Source organism: Rhinoraja longicauda, chromosome 3 (assembly GCF_053455715.1).
Source record: "Rhinoraja longicauda isolate Sanriku21f chromosome 3, sRhiLon1.1, whole genome shotgun sequence".
Taxonomy (NCBI): Eukaryota; Metazoa; Chordata; class Chondrichthyes; order Rajiformes; family Arhynchobatidae; genus Rhinoraja; species Rhinoraja longicauda.
Genome location: NC_135955.1, coordinates 89,745,148 through 89,766,556, shown reverse-complemented (window position 1 = coordinate 89,766,556; position 21,409 = coordinate 89,745,148). Strand labels below are relative to the sequence as shown.

Here is a 21,409-nt window from a genome sequence, read left to right as displayed (position 1 = left end):
ACTAGGTAAATACTCCAGCACAAACTGCAGAAGGGGTCATATTATTCAAGAAGTCTACACAACTTTTACAGATGCACTTGCAGAAAACATCCCATGAGGAAGTATCACAACTTGGTTTGGCAACAACTTTGTCCAAGACAACAAGAAATTACAGAGGGCTGTGGATGTAACTCAGTCCATCCCACAGTTTTAAGCCAACGTAATAACAAGAGTAACAGAGAAATTATATAATTAAATGCCGAGGAATCATAGGTGAATAAAATAAAAAATTAGTCTGAAGAAGGGTCAGACTGAAGAAGGGACCGAACCAGAAATGTGTAAGAAAGAACTGCAGATGCTAGTTTACACTGAAGATGGACATAACGTGCTGGAGTAACTCAGCGGGACAAACAGGCAACATCTCTGGAGAAAATGGATGGGTGATGTTTCGGGTCGGGACCTTTCTTCAGACTGCTTGATTGAGGGCTGTATGTTCGGAGGGGTGAGGTTAGAGTCGGAAATAGCAAAGTTAAGATGGCTGATGTCCAGCCGGCAGTTAGAAATGGAATTAGTATTCCAAACTTATTAAAGCTAATAACCCAATTTGGTTCACTTTCAGGATACAGAATAAATTGGAATAAAAGCGAAATTATGCCAATAAGGGAACATAATAAACAGATAATACAACAATTTCCATTTAAAATAGTAAATGAAAAATTTAAATATCTAGGTATCTATGTAACTAAGATATATACATCATTATTTAAAGCAAATTTCCCCCCATTACTGAACAAACTACATAAGAATATTCAATATTGGAAAACACTCCCTATCTCAATGGTTGGCAAAATTAATGCCATAAAAATGATTTTTTTACCGCAAATATTATACCTTTTTCAGACAATTCCGATATATCTGACAAAAAACTTTTTTTTAAAAATTGGACTCTATTGTTAATGATTTTATCTGGGATTATAAGAATCATAGGATAAACAAAAGACACTTGTGTAAATCAAAAATAAATGGAGGCCTGGCTTTACCCAATTTTTTGTTTTATTTCTGGGCAGTTAATATTAAAAATATGAATTTCTGGTTGGAAGAAATAGATCATCAACCAGACTGGTTAAAAATGGAAAAGGAAGATTGTTTACCTTTTGATATTGGTTCGATATTATTTGCTACGTCTAAATTAAACAAAAAAATTCATAGGGGAAACCCTATAATATTTAGTGCTATACGAATTTGGAAACAATTAAAAAAGACATTAAAATTAGATAATTTATCACTTTTTCTTCCAATTGTGAATAATCCTTTGTTTAAGCCTTCATGGGTAGACGGGGGTTTTACACAATGGAAGGATTATGGAATTAAAAATATGGGACAACTTTATAAGGAAGGCACCTTTCTGACATTTCAGGAGTTGCAACAGACTTATGGTCTTCGTGGAAATGATTATTTCAGATATCTTCAACTTAGAGATTATGTAAAATCGAACTCCCAAAATTTTCGAATTAGAAATTCAGAAATTCTTGATGAATGTTGGAACAAACATCCTAATACAGAAAAATTAATATCTTATATATATAATATCTTATTAGACAGTGACATTCCCTCCACGGACTTATACAGACAAAAATGGGAAAAAGAATTAAACCAAGTAATAACGAAAGATACTTGGGAAGAAAGTTTGCAACATATACATCAGTGTTCACTAAACGCCAGACATTCTCTAATACAATTTAAAGTAATACATAGGTTACACTATTCAAAAACAAAACTACATAAAATTTTCCAACATATCTCACCTAAATGTGATAAATGTCAACATTTAGAAGCTACATTATTTCATATGTTTGCAAACTGTATAAAAATTAAAAAATTCTGGGTAAATATTTTTAGCATAATATCTAAAGTAACCAGCACACAATTGGACCCAGATCCAAAATTAATTATACTCGGAATATTAGAATTAAATCAAACATTTAGAACAACACAAAGAAACTTTATTGATTATAGTTTAATAACAGGAAAAAAATTAATTCTAAAATTTTGGAAAGGCACTACGGCCCCCACAATCAAAATGTGGATTATAGAAATGACGGAGACCTTAAACGTGGAAAGAATCAGATTTTCCCTGTTGGACAAACAGGAATTATTCATTGGAACATGGTCTCCTTTTATTGATTACTTAAAGGGTCAGAATAGTTCAGCACAGGAACCTGACTAGCACTCGGACTAAAGAATGGATGAAATGCTATACTTTGAAATGTACGAATATATCTCGAATGAAGTTTTTGTTATTTTAATAAATTTTTCCATTCTTCTTTAACTAACTTTTTCCTTATCTTTTTTTTTTTTTTTTTTTTTAAATTTGTTTTTGTTTTTATTTTTCTTCTCTCTCTTTTCTTTCTTTACTTCATCTATTTCTTTAGCTCTATCTAGTTTAAAAAAATTTAAAAAAAAGGGGCAAAAGGTATTGGAGACAATATAATAATAATTGACAATATTATTAATTTAAAAATGTATGACTGTAAAGATGTAAACAGGTTATGTACCAATAAAAATTTATCTTATAAAAAAAAAAAAAGAAATGGAAAAGTCTAGAGAAGGTAGGTAGGAAGCTATTCGGGGGAGTCCAAGAGGAGGGGGAGCGGTGTAGATGGGAGAAGGGGTCATCACAGGGTGGTGAGGACTCCTTCCCTTGGAAGGCACGGAGGCGGAGGGGACGGAAGAAAAGCTCTACGTCGTGGCGGACCCGGAACCCGTTGAGGTGGGGGCGGAGGGGAACGAAGGTGAGGCCTCCGCTGAGGTCTTTCGGTATCAGAAAGGGGGAGGTCAGGGGGGGGGGGTGGTGAAGGCACGACAACGATGGGGGTTGGGGTCAGTGGGGGGCAGGGGAGCAGATGGAGGTTGAGGTGAGGTACAGTGGGGGGGGATGATGGGGGGGCCTAACCAGAAATACCGTCGATTATTTCCTTCCTCAGACGTTGCCTGATCTGCTGTTCCTCCAAAAGTGTTTGTCTTTGGAGAAATTAAAAGGTTCTCGAGTGCTTTGTTTTCAGTGAGTGTCACGCACAATATAATGCCTCACCTCCTTCCAGGCACAGTATCTTTCTGCTTTGATGATCATGTCCACAATAATGATGTGATTGACTCGTGATGCCACTTCCAGTGGGGTCTTGCCTTGCTGCAGGACATGAGATGGAAGTAAATATCTTGGATCGGTACATTAAATTTCCTGGAATTAATTTATTGGCATCACAACCTTTACAAGCATCATTACAGCAGATTTCTTCTATTAATACTGGTGTTGAATAAACAACTTAAATACTGTGATAGACACAAAGTGCTGGTGTAACTCAGCGGGCCAGGCAGCATCTCTGGAGAAAAAGGATGTGTAATGGGTCAAGACCCTTCTTCATTGTCAAGGAGCGACTGTGGAGAGCTCCAACCGTGGGGCCTGTGGACTTTAACATTGTGAAGCCCGCGGTCTCTGGTAAGAAGAGGCCGACTTGGATGCTCCATACTGTGGAGAGTGTTTCAACTGTCCCGTCGCAGGGAGTCACGATCACCCCGACATGAGGGCCTCAGACAGTCGGCAGCGGCAACCGCGGATGGTTCAACTGCCCCGACCGCAGGTGAACAAAGAGGAAGGTGATTGAACTTTATTCCATCACAGTTAGGAATGTGGAATCCGCTGTGGTGGATGTTTATGTTAAATTTTATTTTATGTGGCTGTGTGTCTTGTTGCTTTTCACTTAGTATGGCTGTATGGTCACTCAAATTTCACTGTACCTTATGGCACATGTGACAATAAATTGATCTTGAAATCTTGTCATTTCGGATTTCTCTTCTCGGCATTGAAGGAGGGCTAATTTATCACTTCAAACAAATATTTGCCTCTTTCATAGGTTTTAATTTTTTTTTTAAATACTGATTTATTTCACGGGTAAATGTTTGGTTTTTACAGGAAGGTTGGCAAGGCTTTGGAAAGGGTCCAGAGGAGTCTTGGCAGAATGGCACCTGGAGCAGGGGGATATTACCAACAAGGAGACGTTGAACAGACTTGGACTGTTTTTCTCTGGAATGCCAGAGGTTTGCGGGGAAACCTGATCGAAGTATAAAAAATTATGAGAGGCATAGAAACATAGAATATAGGTGTAGAAGGAGGCCATTTGGCCCTGTGAGCCAACACCGCCATTCATTATGATCATGGCTGATCATCCACAATCAGTAACCCGTGCCTGCCTTCTCCCCATATCCCTTGATTCCACTAGCCCCTAGAGCTCTATCTAACTCTCTCTTAAAGCCATCCATTGATTTGTCTTCCACTGCCCTCTGTGGCAGAGAATTCCACAAATTCGCAACTCTCTGGATGATTTTGTGCACCTCTACAACTCTCTTTTAAATTCATCCGGTGAATTGGCCTCCACCACCTTCTGTGGCAGAGAACTCCACAAATTCACAAATTTACATAGATAGGGTAGACAGTCAGAACCTTTTTACCCAGCATGAAAAGATCAAATACGAGAGGGCATAGCTTTAAGGTGAGAGGGGCAAAGGTCAAAGGAGATGCGCGGGGCTTTTTTTTTTACAGTAAGTGCCTGGATTGCGCTGTCAGGGGTGGTGGAGGAGGCAGATTTGATAGTGGCATTTAAGAGGCTTTTGGATAAGCATATGGATATGTAGGGAATGGAGGGGCCTGGATTATGTGCAGATAGATAAGAGATAGCATTGGCAACATGTTCGGCAGAGACAATGTGGGCCCAAGTGCTTCATCTTGTGTTGTACTGTTCTACGTCAAAAACATATACTTATCAATATGCCTCTCTGCCTTTCTGTCAGCGGCTTGTACTCGCTGGAATTTAGAAGATTGAGGGGGGATCTTATAGAAACTTACAAAATTCTTAAGGGGTTGGACAGGCTAGATGCAGGAAGATTGTTCCCGATGTTGGGGAAGTCCAGAACAAGGGGGTCACAGTTTAAGGATAAGGGGGAAGTCTTTTAGGACCGAGATGAGAACGTTTTTTTTCACACAGAGAGTGGTGAATCTGTGGAATTCTCTGCCACAGAAGGTAGTTGAGGCTAGTCCATTGGCTATATTTAAGAGGGAGTTAGATGTGGCCCTTGTGGCTAAAGGCATCAGGGGGTATGGAGAGAAGGCAGGTACGGGATACTGAGTTGGATGATCAGCCATGATCATATTGAATGGCCGAAGGGCCGAATGGCCTACTCCTGCACCTATTTTCTATGTTTCTATCAGTTTCTATGTAGATAATAACATCCCAGTTATAATTTAAGAACAGCTCACAAAATGGAGACACAAGAAACTGCAGGTGCTGAAATCCTGAGTGAAACACAAAGTGCTGGAGTAACTCAGTGGGTCAGGCTGCTCAAACTCTGAAGAAGGGTCCCGACCCGAAAGGTCACCTATCCATGTTCTCCAGTGGATGCTGCCTGACTTGCTGAGTTACTCCAGCATTTTGTGTCTTTTTTTGTGTAAACTAGCATCTGCAGTTCCTTGTTTCTACATTTCAGGTCGGGTGTCTGAAGAAGGGTCCCGACCCTGAAACGTCGCTTATTCATGTCCTCCAGAGATGCTGCCTGAACCGCTGAGTTACTCCAGCACTTTGTATTCTTTGCATTCATTATTAGCTCAATGTTCAACATAGACTCGACGCTTGATAGCTCAAACTGCTTCTATGTGCAACCTGTGGAATCATAAAAGTGTGCTGATATTTTCCTCCATGTTTATCACTCTGTGGGCTATCAGGAGTGGCATTAGAGCATTCACACCATTCCTGGAAGTTGTTAATGAGACAGTGGGCATTTTCCATGGTGAACTGCAATGTACCACCCCAGTCACATCTCAGCATTACGCACATCCACTCAAAACCCCCACACTGTTTCAGACAACGTACCTTGTCCTTCTGTTTCAGGTCAGTGTTTGCTTTCAGGAGGAGTTCCACCAGGTCGGCCCTTCCGAGCTCTGCTGCCAGGTGCAACGGATTCTGGTTTCTCTGGAGAACGACGACAAAATTCTCTTCACAAAAGGTTTTTTTTAAATTATTATTTTTGGGGGATTTATAACAAGGAACCTGCCCAAAGGCTCATCGGACGGCGTGACCCGGAACCCATCTGAAGGCTCGTCGGTTGGCGGGACCTTGCCCGAGGGCTGTTAGTGGAAGGTGCTGGATACGTCGGACGTGAGGAGCAAGTGGTGGTAGGAGGGTGAACCGGGGTAACGCCTCCAGCGCCTTCGAGGGCGGCTTCAAGAGGCGCCCCCAGGACACAAAGATGGCCCGGCGAAGCGAGGAGAGGGACGTTGGTTCGTGGGAACTGCTCCAGTATATCGAGCGCGCGGGCCCGACCCGACTTGAGACTTTGAATAATGCCGCCAAAAATGGCGGCGCCATTATGTGTAATATCTGCAAAAAGAATGTCACTGTGTAGTTGCAGATGTGAGAAATAAAGCACTATTGAACATGAGTTGAGTATAGGAGCAAAGAGGTCCTTCTACAGTTGTACAGGGCCCTAGTGAGACCGCACCTGGAGTACTGTGTGCAGTTTTGGTCTCCAAATTTGAGGAAGGATATTCTTGCTATTGAGGGCCTGCAGCGTAGGTTTACTAGGTTAATTCCCGGAATGGCGGGACTGTCGTATGTTGAAAGACTGGAGCGACTAGGCTTGTATACACTGGAATTTAGAAGGATGAGAGCGGATATTATCGAAACGTTTAAGATTATTAAGGGGTTGGACACATTAGAGGCAGGAAACATGTTCCCAATGTTGGGGGAGTCCAGAACAAGGGGCCACAGTTTAAGAATAAGGGGTAGGCCATTTAGAACGGAGATGAGGAAAAGCTTTTTCAGTCAGAGAGTTGTGAATCTGTGGAATTCTCTGCCTCAGAAGGCAGTGGAGTCCAATTCTCTGAATGCATTCAAGAGAGAGCTAGATAGAGCTCTTAAGGATAGCGGAGTCAGGGGATATGGGGAGAAGGCAGGAACGGGGTACTGATTGAGAATGATCAGCCATGATCACATTGAATGGCGGTGCTGGCTCGAAGGACCGAATGGCCTACTCCTGCACCTATTGTCTATTAAAGTATTGAACATTAAACCATTGAGCCATTGAACCATTGAGCTCCCATATTTATTATTTCTCTCCTTGCTCGGCTGATAATCTACAACAAAATCACAATGGGGCGTTAAGATTGTTTCAAAGGTAAGATAGATAGCAGGAAATGAGGAGCAAGGATGCACACGTATCCATCAAAGGGCCACATGTGGTAGGCACAGAGCCTTGGGCATCAAGGGATTAGGTCATTCAGTTTAGTACTTCCCAAGGTAGGTTGTTTTTGATAAGCATGAAAAATTAATTAGGAATCTACAGTCGTAGAATCATGGAGCTATGAAACACAGAAATGAGTCCTTCGGCCCAACTCATCCATGTTGGGGTGCTGGCCGAGGTGTTGGTCCCATTTTCGTGGTTTACGCCAAAGATAGACACAAAATGCTGGAGCAACTCAGCGGGACAGGCAGCATCTCTGGAGACAAGGAATGGGTGACGTTTCGGTTTCCTTTCTCAGTCTGAAGTAGGGGAATTGAGAATTAAAGTGAAGGGGGAAAGATTTAAAGACTTAAGGAACCTGAGGGGTAACTTTTTCACACAAAGAATGGTGAATGTATGGAACGGGCTGCCAGAGGTGGTAGTTGAGGCAGGTACTATCTCAACTTTTATGAAACATTTTGACAGGTACATGGATAGGACTGGTTCAGAGGGATATGGGCCAAACGCAGGCAGGTTGGACTAGTGTAGATGGGACATGTCGGTCGGTGTGGGAAAGTTGGGCCAAAGTTGTTTCCATGATGTATGACACTTTGACTTTAATTATCAATTTTTAAGAACTCACCTCATCTAAAATGTTAACATCACACATGGATTCCACAAAGAGTTGAGCAGCCGCCATATGCTGGTATTTAACAGCCAAGTGAAGGGGTGATTCTTTTCTCTGTAAGAGAGTCCATGAAATAAGGTTAGAGGACTGGATCACTGAGCATTATTGTGGGATTTGCAATTGTGCGTCAACACGTGATATTGTTCTCCTTTCCTCGCAGTGGCACTTACATTATTTTGACAATTGCAATCCGCTTCAGCGTCAATAAGCATCGAGGCCAAGGCACAGTCATCCCTCTCTGCTGCAATGTGCAAGAGACTCGTATTGTTCTGAAAGCAAGTTACACACCGTCACGTTTCAAAACTAATGAGCCTTCAGGTAACAAACAAAACGTAGTTTAAAAGTAAACTGCACACTCATTTCACCCCTGCCATCAGGAAGGTGGTACAGGAGCCTGAAAACTGTAACATCCAAGTTCAGGAACAGCTTCTTCCCTACAGCCATCAGGCTGCTAAACACTACAACCTCAAATAACCTCTGAACTACATAGACTTGGGGGCATTGGTTTTGTCTTTTTGGACTATTATTTTCACCCACATGTTTAGACCGTAATGTTGCATCCTTATTGTTTTGAGGCGTTTATGCTTTATTCTTAATTGTTAACTGTATGTTTGTGTTGTCATTTGTGAGCGGAGCACCAAGGCACATTCCTTGTATATGCACATACTTGACCAATAAACTTATTCATTATCATTGTTTGTTTTTATGTGTACGTATGTGTGTATATATAAATACACACGGTATTTATGGCGGTACGGTAGCGCAGCGGTAGAGTTGCTGCTTTACAGCGAATGCAGCGCCGGAGACTCAGGTTCGATCCTGACTACGGGTGCTGCACTGTAAGGAGTTTGTACGTTCTCCCCGTGACCTGCGTGGGTTTTCTCCGAGATCTTCGGTTTCCTCCCACACTCCAAAGACGTACAGGTATGTAGGTTAATTGGCTGGGTAAATGTAAAAATTGTCCCTAGTGGGTGTAGGATAGTGTTAATGTACGGGGATCACTGGGCGGCACGGACTTGGAGGGCCGAAAAGGCCTGTTTCCGGCTGTATATATATGATATATGATATGATAAATATAAATATATATATATATATATATATATTGTGATATCATGAGAGGTAGAGTCATAGAGGGGAGATACATTTCCTCCCGGTGGATGCAACAAGGACTACAAACCATCATGGCTGCCAGCAAAAGACTACAAGACCCATAGTCAGCAGGGCTGTCTGCCCGCCCTGCTGAAACTGATTGCTGCTGACACTGATTGCTGCCCAGCTGAACCAGATGAGCTGATTGCCTCAGTGAGAGAGCTAAGAGGGGGAGAGAAACAGTGTTTGAGTTATATTTTGTAAGAAGGCAGCAAGCTAGTTTTGATTTAACTACCTGTTTTGGTTTTGTGTACCTGTCTGCAAACAATTAAGTTTACCTGTTTTTGGAAAAGACTAAATATATGGAATTTAAGTTTGAAAACAAGAACTTTTCTGTCTTCATTTCCGGCACCCACACCTCCCAACCTTCAAGAGAAAAGCTCCCGACCTCTCAAGACATCACAATATATATATAAATAAATATAGATATAAAAATAAGTATATATATATATATATATATGTTCAATACATATACACATGTGTATATGTTATTGAATTGAATTGAATACTTACGTGTGGTATTTTCATCATTTATTATATTGTTAACAGTGTACGATGTTTACATTTACAAATGACTATTGACTATTGTACGATGTTTACATATTCTGTTGTGCTGCTGCAAGTAAGAATTTCATTGTTCTATCTGGGACATGTGACAATAAAACACTTGACTCTTGACTAAATTGGAACTGTAGTGTTAGGCTGCTATGTACAGTCCATCCCCCATATCCCAGCTTTCCCCCAAGCTCCAGCCATTTAAAATTCCCATGAAAGCTCGAGGTACCTTTGGTAAAATGTTCATGTCACTCCCTGCTTCCAGCAGCAATGTCATGCATTCGTGGTGTCTTTCCAAGGCAGCTAAGTAGAATGCAGTCTCGCCCTCCTGCCCACAGAGGAACAAGCATTGGGTTATGTTGTGAAGTGCCAACGCATCTTACCAGCACATTGTTACTGCGGAGGTGACCCAGAAGGTGAAAACGTAGTATAATCAATCTATTTGTGATCAAGATGCTGGAATCTTGATCAAAACAGATCAAAACAGTCATAAGACAGGTACTACCCTTGATTGAACTTTGCTGCCTTTCCCTTATCATGTATCTCTACTCTGGAAATAGCTTGATTGTAACCATGTATAGTCTTTCTGTTGAGTGGTTAGCACACCACAAAAGCTTTTCACTGTACCTCGGTACGCGTGACAATAAACTCAACTGAAGAAGGGTCACAACGCTTGTACATTCCCTCCCCAGGTGCTGCCTGACCTGCTGAGTTCCGCCAGCAATGTCTATTTGGAAAGATGTTACACTCTTAATCTTTATGTGTAGGAAGGAACTGCAGATGTGGTTTACACCGAAGATAAGACACGAAATACTGGTACCTTCGATTTGTACCAGCATCTGCAGTTATTTTCCTACACAAAATACTGGAGTCACTCAGTGGGTCAGGCAGCATTTCTGAATAAAAGGAATAGGTGACTTTTCGGGTCGAGACACTTCTTCAGTCATCCACATTCTTAATCTTATATGGGACAACACAATCTGTGTCACAATTGTCTTCGGCATCACGGGTTTACCAAAGGGCGGCACGGTGACGCAGTGGTAGAGTTGCTGCCTTACAGCGAATGCAGTGCCGGAGACTCAGGTTCGATCCTGACTACGGGCGCCGTCTGTACGGAGTTTGTACGTCCTCCCCGTGACCTGCGTGGGTTTTCTCCGAGATCTTCGGTTTCCTCCCACACTCCAAAGACGTACAGGTTTGTAGGTTAATTGACTGGGTAAATGTAAAATATTGTCCCTAGTGTGTGTAGGATAGTGTGAATGTGCGGGGATCGCTGGGCGGCACGGACTTGGTGGGCCGAAAAGGCCTGTTTCTGCGCTGTATCTCTAAATAAAAAAATAAAAACAAAATCAAAAAGCTGTCAAAGTTCCTGTTACTAATCTCAATTACCTCCCTACCCACTGGACATTAAGGTGGCTGAGAATAGTAATAAAAAGGACCTGCAGATGCTGGCTTACATTGAAGATAGACGCAAAATGCCGGAGTAACTCAGCAGGTCAGGCAGCATCTCTGGAGAAAATGGATAGGTGACATTTTGGGCTGGGAACCTTTGAATTTAGTTTAGTTTAATTTAATTTAGAGATATGGTGCGGGAACAGGCCCTTCGGCCCACCGAGTCCGCACCGACCAGCGATCCGATCCCCGCACATTAACACTATCCTACACACACTAGAGACAATTTACATTTGTACCATGCCAATTAACCTACGTACCTTTACGTCTTTGGAATGTGGGAGGAAACCGAAGATCTCAGAGAAAACCCACGCAGGTCACGGGGAGAACGTACAAACTCCGTATCCTTTCATGATTTTATACACCTCTATAAGATCACCCCTAATCCTCCTGCACTCCAGGGAATAGAGTCCCAGCCTAATCAACCTCTCCCTATAGTTCAGACCCCCTAGCCCTGGCGACATCCTTGTAAATCTGCTCTGTACCCTTTCCAGCTTGGCAACATCTTTCCTATAACAAGGTGCCCAGAACTAAACACAATACTCTAAATGCAGCCTCGCCAACGTCTTATACAACTGCAACATGACCTCCCAACTTCTATAATCAAATATCTTTTACTCATTTAATCTTCTTGTGCTGGCCAGGATCCAATGTAAATCCGTGGGGTGTCAACAAATCTGACGTGGCATAAATGGGATTGAATGATATGGATGCAAAACTGTAATTGGACCATGACTGGCTTTCAAGGAGGAGGTGGATCAAGATCGAGCACTTTGTGATCTATTGCGTAAACATGCATCTGCAGTTCCTTGTTTCAATATTGAAAGTTCTTAAAATATATGATTAATGTCTCAAAAAAGTCCGTCAACCATCCAGAACAAGGGGTCACAGTTTAAGGATAAGGGGGAAGTCTTTTAGGACCGAGATGAGAACGTTTTTTTTCACAGAGAGTGGTGAATCTGTGGAATTCTCTGCCACAGAATGTAGTTGAGGCCAGTTCATTGGCTATATTTAAGAGGGAGTTAGATGTGGCCCTTGTGGATTAAAGGGATCAGGGGGTATGGAGAGAAGGCAGGTACAGGTTACTGAGTTGGATGATCAGCCATGATCATATTGAATGGCGGTGCAGGCTCGAAGGGCCGAATGGCCTACTCCTGCACCTATTTTCTATGTTTCTATGTTTCTAGCCATTTTCCCCTTCAGTTGGAAAATATATATGGCACTGTGACAGCACAGTGGCACAGCGGTAGAGTTGCTGCCTTGCAGCGCCAGAGAACCGGGTTCGATCCTGACCACGGGTACTGTCTGTATGGAGTTTGCATGTTCTCCCCGCGACTGTGAGTTTTCTCCGGGTGCTCCGGTTTCCTCCCACATTCCAAAGACGTGCAGGTTTGTAGGTTAATTGGCTTCGGTAACATTGTAAACTGCTCCTAGTGTGTAGGATAGTGCTAGTGTACGTGATGATCGCTGGTCGGCGTGGACTCGTTGGGCCGAAGGGCCTGTTTCCACTCTGTATCTCTAAAGTCTAAAGTAAAGTCTAAAATATGACGAAGTTAACATTTGCAGATATTTTCCAATGATGGTTTTGGAGTAACCCCATCGTAAGTTGTGGGCGACCTGCAATAACGCACCTCGTTCGCATCATCTATTTGATTCCATTCTTTCAGCAACTCCGTTAATACGGTCACGTGGCCATTCTTTGCGGCAAGATGCAACGCAGTATTACCCTCCTTCGCAATAAGAAACAAGTAGGAAAATCACATCAGTTATGTAGAATTTGCAGGGTAGCCTGCTGTTGATCATTGAGCAGGAATATATAAAGTGAGATAACGAGATTGTTATCAGACAAAAGACCAAATATCTTGCTTCGGTGCTTTACCATTATATAATTCAATTCTGCACGTGAAAATAAAACACTGCGAGAAAACCTGGCCACACGAGGGCAAATTATTGAGAACAAGAAAATACCAAAATTTTGAACTGGTAGTAAATGTACAGAAATTAACATGCTGGGAACATTTAGCAGGTCTATCGACTTATTGGTTGTGGACTGTATCAGACCTAACATAAGATCTGTACAACACATTGGTGTTGTGTATAATGTATCCCACATTTTGTTTTGGTTCAAAGGAGAACTGGACTGAAATACTAGGTTAATTCCCAGAATGGCGGGACTGTCATATGTTGAAAGACTGGAGCGACTAGGCTTGTATACACTGGTGTTTAGAAGGATGAGAGGGGATCTTATCGAAACATATAAGATTATTAAGGGGTTGGACACGTTAGAGGCAGGAAACATGTTCCCAATGTTGGGGGGGTCCAGAACCAGGGGCCACAGTTTAAGAATAAGGGGTAGGCCATTTAGAACGGAGATGAGGAAAAGCTTTTTCAGTCAGAGAGTTGTAAATCTGTGGAATTTTCTGCCTCAGAAAGCAGTGGGGGCCAATTCTCTGAATGCATTCAGGAGAGAGCTAGTTAGAGCTCTTAAGGATAGCGGAGTCAGGGGGTATGGGGAGAAGGCAGGATCGGGGTACTGATTGAGAATGATCAGCCATGATCACATTGAATGGTGGTGCTGGCTCGAAGAGCCGAATGGCCTACTCCTGCACCTATTGTCTATTGTCTATTATCATATCAGTTAGTGCAAAATGGTCAGCATGGACTTACTGGGCGGAAGGGCTTGTTTCCATGCTGTATCTCTAAATGAAAACTCAGCATAGTGTATGGAGTCATACAGCACAGAAACAGACGCTTTGGCCAAACTCGTCCTTGCCGACAAGGCTGCCCATCTAAGATCGTCCCACTGACCACCTTTAACCCATATCCCTCTATACCACCCAGGATCTCCTGTTTACCAAATCGGAGAGAACTAAAATATTTATGAAGAAGGAAGTTGCTAGCAAAGCACTAAAGTTTCAGAAGATTTCTGCACAATGGGAACTATGCATTCAGTTGTTCTTACCTTGTCTTTGTCCTGTGTGCTGTACTCGTACTCCTTCAGTGCCTCAATCATTTCAAGATGCCCGCTCTCAGCTGCCACGTGATACGGCAGTTTGCCTTTCTGCAAGAGGTCAGAATGGGTCAGCACCGCATCCAACATCAGTAACTCTAATCCAATCGTAACTACTCACTCAGTTTCCTTCAAAGCAAAAACTGGAAACCACTTTAGTCACATCAGATTATTCACAAACTCTTACAGTGGCCCATCTTAATCATCATTAGGCTTGGTCATGTTAATTCCTGACACCACAAAACATGCATGCAGGTAGAGGTTCCACCCGTTGAAAATTACTTTGTGCAAGAAACCCTTAAGGTGAAAACAATTGAGTCGAGTTTAGTTTATAGAGGTTAGTTTATTGTCACGCTTACCGAGGTACAGTGAAAAGCTTTTGTTGTGTGCTAACCTGTCAGCGGTAAGACAATACATGATTACAATTGAGCCATTCACTGTACATGGTGAAGGGAATAACGTGAACATCAAGATAAGTGCAAGATAAAGTCCGATCAAAGATAGTCCAAGAGTCTCCAATGAGGTAGATGATAGCTCAGGACTGCTCTCTAGTTGTTGGTAGGATGGTTTAGTTGCCTGATAATAGCTGGGAAGAAACTGTCCCTGAATCTGGTGGGAGTGTGCCTGTGGAGGAGGTCGGTCAGGTAGGATGGGGCCAGGTTATGGAGGGCTTTGTAGGTTATGAGGAGGATTTTGTACTGGATTCTCTGGGGGATGGGGAGCCAGTGGAGTTTGTAAAGGACGGGGGTGATATGGTCACGGATCGGGGTGTGGGTGAGTAGACGGGCAGCGGAGTTTTGAATGTATTGAAGTTTACTGATGATTTTTGAGGGTGCGCCATAGAGGAGGCTGTTGCAGTAGTCCAGACGGGAGGTGATGAAGGCGTGGATGAGGGTTTCTGCAGCTGTGGAGGAGAGGCATGGACGGAGACGGGCAATGTTTTTGAGGTGGAAGAAGGCTGTCTTTGTGATGTGTTTGATGTGATGTGTTTGATCTGCTCTCTTCCCTCCCTGAGCTATGCCGATATCTTTCCCACTTATGAGGGAGGCACTTAATCTGCTGCAGAGCCTTCAGTGCACCTTTCTCGACAATAGACAATAGGTGCAGGAGTAGGCCATTCGGCCCTTCGAGCCAGCACCACCATTCAATGTGATCATGGCTGATCATTCTCAATCAGTACCCCGTTCCTGCCTTCTCCCCATACCCCCTGACTCCACTATCCTTAAGAGCTCTATCTAGTTCTCTCTTGAATGCATTCAGAGACTTGGCCTCCACTGCCTTCTGAGGCAGTGAATTCCACAGATTTACAACTCTCTGACTGAAAAAGTTTTTCCTCATCTCCGTTCTAAATGGCCTACCCCTTATTCTTAAACTGTGGCCCCTGGTTCTGGACTCCCCCAACATTGGGAACATGTTTCCTGCCTCTAACGTGTCCAACCCCTTAATAATCTTTGACTCGTGGTGCATTCTCTGCAGGAGAAGGCAGTTGTTAAATGTTTGATTTCTACTGTTATTTAAAAAGGATACTCAATTGTTCTTTGTTCATTAAGGTGTTTCACTGATCATCAGTAAACTTCAATACATTCACCCACTCCCCGATCCGTGACCATATCACCCCCGTCCTTTACAAACTCCACTGGCTCCCCATCCCCCAGAGAATCCAGTACAAAATCCTCCTCATAACCTACAAAGCCCTCCATAACCTGGCCCCATCCTACCTGACCGACCTCCTCCACAGGCACACTCCCACCTGCACCCTCCGCTCTGCTGCTGCCAATCTCCTATCCCCCCACATCCGGACCAAACTCAGATCCTGGGGGGACAGGGCTTTCTCCATCGCTGCTCCCACCCTATGGAACTCACTACCCCAAACCGTCAGAGACTCCTCCACACTCACCACATTCAAAACATCACTGAAGTCTCACCTGTTCAGTACTGCCTTCAACCACTGAAGGTCACCTCACCTTCTGTCTCCTTTCTCTGTTCGTTTACTTATTTATCTATTTATTCACTTCCCTATGTTCTCTAAATCCCTGTAAAGCGTCTTTGAGTATATGAAAAGCGCTATATAAATGTAATGCATTATTATTATTATTATTATTATTTAAAAGTAAAAAATTATAGTTTGCTGATTTTGAACAGGTTCAATTATTATAAATACAGTTGTCAGTGCTAGAGGCAGCACATTCCTCAATATTATGTCATACTACTCCTTGAGATATCAGTCTAGCACAGAACAAAGGAGGAAATGTTTTACAATATTTTAATCTATAAGAATTCTCAGTCGCTGAAAGGCTCCAATCAAATCTCTAACATAATGTTCTGTTTCAGAAGGGGCGGACATGACATTTCCTTTAGTTTAGTTTAGAGATACTGCGTGGAAACAGGCCCTTCGGCCCACTGAGTCCGCACCGACCAGCAATCCCCGCACACTAACACTATCCTGCACACACTAGGGGACAATCTACAATTTTACTAAAACAAAACACACAGAGAGGCAGCATGGAAGTCAATGGACAATAGACAATAGGTGCAGGAGTAGGCCATTCGGCCCTTCGAGCCAGCACCGCCATTCAAAGTGATCATGGCTGATACAATGATACAGCACCTGCTCAGCACCCTCATTTTGGGTGGCACGGTGGCGCAGCGGTAGAGTTGCTGCCTTACAGCACCAGAGACCTGGGTTCGATCCTGACTACGGGTGCTGCCTGTACGGAGTTTGTACGTTCTCCCTGAGACCCGCGTGTGTTTTCTCCGGGTGCTCCGGTTTCCTCCCACACTCCAAAGATGTACGGGTTTGTAGGTCATTGTATCATGACTTCCATGCAGCCTCTCTCTGTGTTTTGTTTTGGTGTATCTGGGATGACTTGACTCACAAAGATGAAATGGACTTTGAGGGGTTCCTCTCCACACATCAAGGATCAGGGCTGGGGTCGAACCACGGCAGGACAGGCCACTCCTGCCATAATATGAGCCAAGACTAACAGTAAATGAAGAAAATAAGGTATGTAGACTTTGCCGACCCCCACCCACACGCTCCCCCTCCCCACCCACACACTGTCAGGTGTAATCTGGATGCAGTCCACAGGGGAAAAGGTATTGGAAGGAACATTAGCAATCACATCCACAGCAACAGCAGAAATTTCAGGCAAGAATAATGGTGGCCTTACAGCGCCAGCGCCCCGGGTTCAATCCCGACTACGGGTGCTGTTTGTACGGAGTTTGTACGTTCTCCCTATGATCTGCGTGGGTTTTCTCCGAGATCTTTGGTTTCCTCCCACACTCCAAAGACCTACAGGTTTGTAGATTAATTACCTTGGTATTAATGTAAAGTTGTTCCAAGTGTGTGTAGGATAGTGTTAATGTGCGGTCTTGCTGGGCCGAAGGGCCTGTTTCCGCACTGTATCTCTAAACTAAACTAAACACAATGTTTTCATGAACAATCCTGTGAAACAGGCAACTTTGTACATGCAGGGAATAGAGAGGTGTGGATCATGTGTAAACAGATGAGATTAGTTTCCTTACTTTGGACTTTATCTAGTGTTAAACGTTATACCCTTTATCTTGGATGATTTGATTGCAATCGCGTGGAGTCCTTTTGCCGACTGGGTAGCACACAACAAAAAAGTTTTTCACTGTACCTTGGTAAACATGACAATAATAAAATAAACTCAACTAGTATCTTGGTATTATGTTCAGCGTAGATATTGTGAGCCATAGGGCCTGTTTCTGTGCTGTACTGTTTTATGTTATCCCAGTAGCTATCTTTTAGCTAGCTATCGGGTCTGTAGAAGGGACCCAACCCAAAAGGTCACCTATCCATGCTCTCCAGAGATGCTGCTTAACGCGTTGTTACTCCAGCACTTTACGTCTTTTTATTGTATACCGGCATATGCAGTTCCTTGTTTCTAGTTATCTTGTATCCCTCTGAGACATGTCATAGAATCATACAGCGTGCAATTAGGCTCTTCGACCCAACTTGCCCACATCGGTCAACATGTCCCATCTACACTAGTCCCACCTGCCTGCGTTTGGCCCATATCCCTCTAAACCTGCCATATCCATATACCTGTCCAAATGTTTCTTAAACATTGCGATAGTCCCTGCCTCAATTACCTCCTCTGGCACCTCGTTCCCCACACCCACCACCCTTTGTGCAAATAAAGTACCCCTCAGGTTCTTATTAAATCTTTCCCCCCTCACCTTAAACCCATGCCCTCTGGTTCTCAATCCCTCTACTCTGTGCAAGAGACTGTGTGCATCTACCCGACCTATTCCTCTCATGATTTTATACACCTCTACAAGATCACTCCCTCACCCTCTCATGATGTTGCACACTTGTCCACCAAGACCAGTTGCAGCAATTTCTATTACTACACACGGATGGGTCCACTGAGGCTGAGGCATGAATGTAGCCTGTCCCACATAACGCACCAGAGATTTGCACCACAGCCAGGACCGACAATTATCACTGGAATTAATAAAACTGCAGCTCATGACAGTACGGCACGGTAGCGCAGCGGATGCAGCGCCGGAGACTCAGGTTCGATCCTGACTACGGGTGCTGCACTGTAAGGAGTTTGTACGTTCTCCCCGTGACCTGCGTGGGTTTTCTCCGAGATCTTCGGTTTCCTCCCACACACCAAAAGACGTACAGGTATGTAGGTTAATTGGCTGGGTAAATGTAAAAAAAAAAATTGTCCCTAGTGGGTGTAGGATAGTGTTAATGTACGGGGATCACTGGGCGGCACGGACTTGGTGGGCCGAAAAAGGCCTGTTTCCGGCTGTATTGATATGATATGATATGATAGAAGGGCCGCAAGACAAGATCACAAGCTTCTGAGTTAGATCCTAATTATTACATTGTGTGTTAGTTTCTCTTTTCAACTGATATTGTGAAAAGATTGGTCAATAAGGAGCCACCCTATTCAGCTGTGACTCGACTCGACTCACCTACCTGTGTGGGTTTGTTTAAATTCAACAGCAGATCTTGCACAATGCATCGTACAATTGAAATTTGATTATTCTGGGCAGCGCAATGCAGTGCGTTCAATCCTGCCTAAAGACAAAAAAACAAATTCATTTGGTCTTCCACAATGGGAATTTCTATTCAATATTTGGCAATCAGTCATTACAGTCATTACTGAGAAACCTCTCACAGAAATTGTTTAACCTCCTATTGTGTTATAATCTCCAAGTATTTATAATTGTAATGTCCTCTGTAAGACCCTGTTGTGGCTAGCACAATGAATATACGCCCGACATCTTGTAAGAAGATTTTATTACTAATCCTTCACCAGGAAACTTCTAGAAGGTCACCTGACCTCAGTCACAAGGCACAAGCCCATTGGCCCTAGAAGGTCATCTGACCTCAGTCACAAGGCACAAGCCCACTGGCCAGCTTCTGCTCTTGGCCTCAAGGGGGCACTGGCATTTACATTACATATACATCACATCTCCCCCTTTACTTTAATTACATCACATCTCCCCCTTTACTTTACTTACATCACAATAATAACAGCCTTTGAAGTACATAAATGTGCTTACCTGACAGATTGTTGTGAACTAAAGTTAGTGACAAGCTGATATATAAACTGTACTCCACAAATCATACACAGTGAATCATCTCCATAAAATATTTAATGGCGTTAAAACTAAAATGGGTGGCACGGTGGCGCAGTGGTACAGTTGCTGCCTTACAGTGTCAGATACCCGGGTTCGTTCCTGACTACGGGTGCTGTCTGCACGGAGTTTGTACGTTCTCCCCGTGACCTGCGTGGGTTTTCTCCGGGATCTCCAGTTTCCTCCCACACTCCAAAGACGTACAGGTTTGTAGCTTAATTTGTATAATTGTAATAATTGGTATAATTGTAATTGTAAATTGCCCCTAGTGAGTGTAGGTGAGCATTAGTGTGCGCTGGTTAGATGGCTAGTAGGCGTGAACTCAGTGGGCCGAAGGGGCTGTTACCATGTTGTATCTCTAAACTATACTCAACTAAAAGAGAGTTTAAATTTTTTTTTTTACATGTACATAAATCATATGACTCTGGTGAGATCACCTTGTAGTTGTTTTTAATTTAATAGCAGGCTTTAATAACTTTATCATCTTCAAGGAAGATGGACATTATTTCATGAAATGAGTCATTGCATTAGTACCACATCGAAGGTATTTATATCACAAAATGCTAGAGTAGCTCAGCAGGTCAGGCAGCATCTCAGGACAGAAGGAATGGGATGCTGAGGTGCTGCCTGGCCTGCTGAGTTACACCAGCATTTTGTGAAATAAATACCTTCAAAATAAATACCAGCAGGGAGGTTCTGCTGCAGTTGTACAGGGCATTGGTGAGACCACACCTGGAGTATTGCGTACAGTTTTGGTCTCCTAATCTGAGGGAAGACATTCTTGCCATAGAGGGAGTACAAAGAAGGTTCACCAGATTGATTCCTGGGATGGCAGGACTTTCATATGAAGAAAGACTGGATAGACTCGGCTTGTACTCGCTGGAATTTAGAAGATTGAGGGGAGATCTTATAGAAACTTACAAAATTCTTAAGGGGTTGGACAGGCTAGATGCAGGAAGATTGTTCCCGATGTTGGGGAAGTCCAGAACAAGGGGTCACAGTTTAAGGATAAGGGGGAAGTCTTTTAGGACCGAGATGAGAACGTTTTTTTTCACAGAGAGTGGTGAATCTGTGGAATTCTCTGCCACAGAAGGTAGTTGAGGCTAGTTCATTGGCTATATTTAAGAGGGAGTTAGATGTGGCCCTAGTGGCTAAAGGGATCAGGGGGTATGGAGAGAAGGCAGGTACGGGATATTGAGTTGGATGATCAGCCATGATCATATTGAATGGCGGTGCAGGCTCGAAGGGCCGAATGGCCTACTCCTGCACCTATTTTCTATGTTTCTATGTTTCTATGTACCAGCATCTGCAGTTATTTTCTTATGCATTAGTACCACACATACTTTTTGTCAAAGCTAATTGTTAAGTTTAATTGGCACACGAATCAAAGGTGTATGACTGTACTCTGCACACCGGCCAACATGTCCCAGCTACACTAGTCCCACCCGCCCGCGTTTGGTCCATATCCCCCCCCCCCCAAACCTGTTCGATCCAGACGCGTCCAACTGCTTCTTAAAGTTGGGATGGTCCCAGCCTCAACTACCTCCTCTGGCAGCTTGTTCCAAACACCCACCACCCTTTGCGTGAAAAAGTTACCCCTATTAAATCTTTTCCCCTTCACCTTAAACCTAGAGGTGCTGCCTGACCCACTGTGTTCCTCCAGCACTTTGTGTTCCATGCAGTTA

At 43.3% G+C, this 21,409-nt stretch overlaps 1 protein-coding gene across 1 annotated transcript in view; it reads right to left on the bottom strand.

Annotated features, from left to right (window-relative positions):
* LOC144592269 (ankyrin repeat and death domain-containing protein 1A-like) overlaps positions 1–21,409 on the bottom strand; it is a 79,825-nt gene that overhangs the window by 19,452 nt on the left and 38,964 nt on the right. Inside the window, exons 5-12 of the mRNA XM_078396797.1 lie at positions 19,060–19,161; positions 14,055–14,153; positions 12,724–12,822; positions 9,870–9,968; positions 8,107–8,205; positions 7,892–7,990; positions 5,901–5,999; positions 3,071–3,166 (exon numbers count right to left, since the gene is read on the bottom strand). Coding sequence (XP_078252923.1) covers positions 3,071–3,166; positions 5,901–5,999; positions 7,892–7,990; positions 8,107–8,205; positions 9,870–9,968; positions 12,724–12,822; positions 14,055–14,153; positions 19,060–19,161 — 792 coding nt within the window. The remainder of the gene's footprint in view (positions 1–3,070; positions 3,167–5,900; positions 6,000–7,891; positions 7,991–8,106; positions 8,206–9,869; positions 9,969–12,723; positions 12,823–14,054; positions 14,154–19,059; positions 19,162–21,409) is intronic.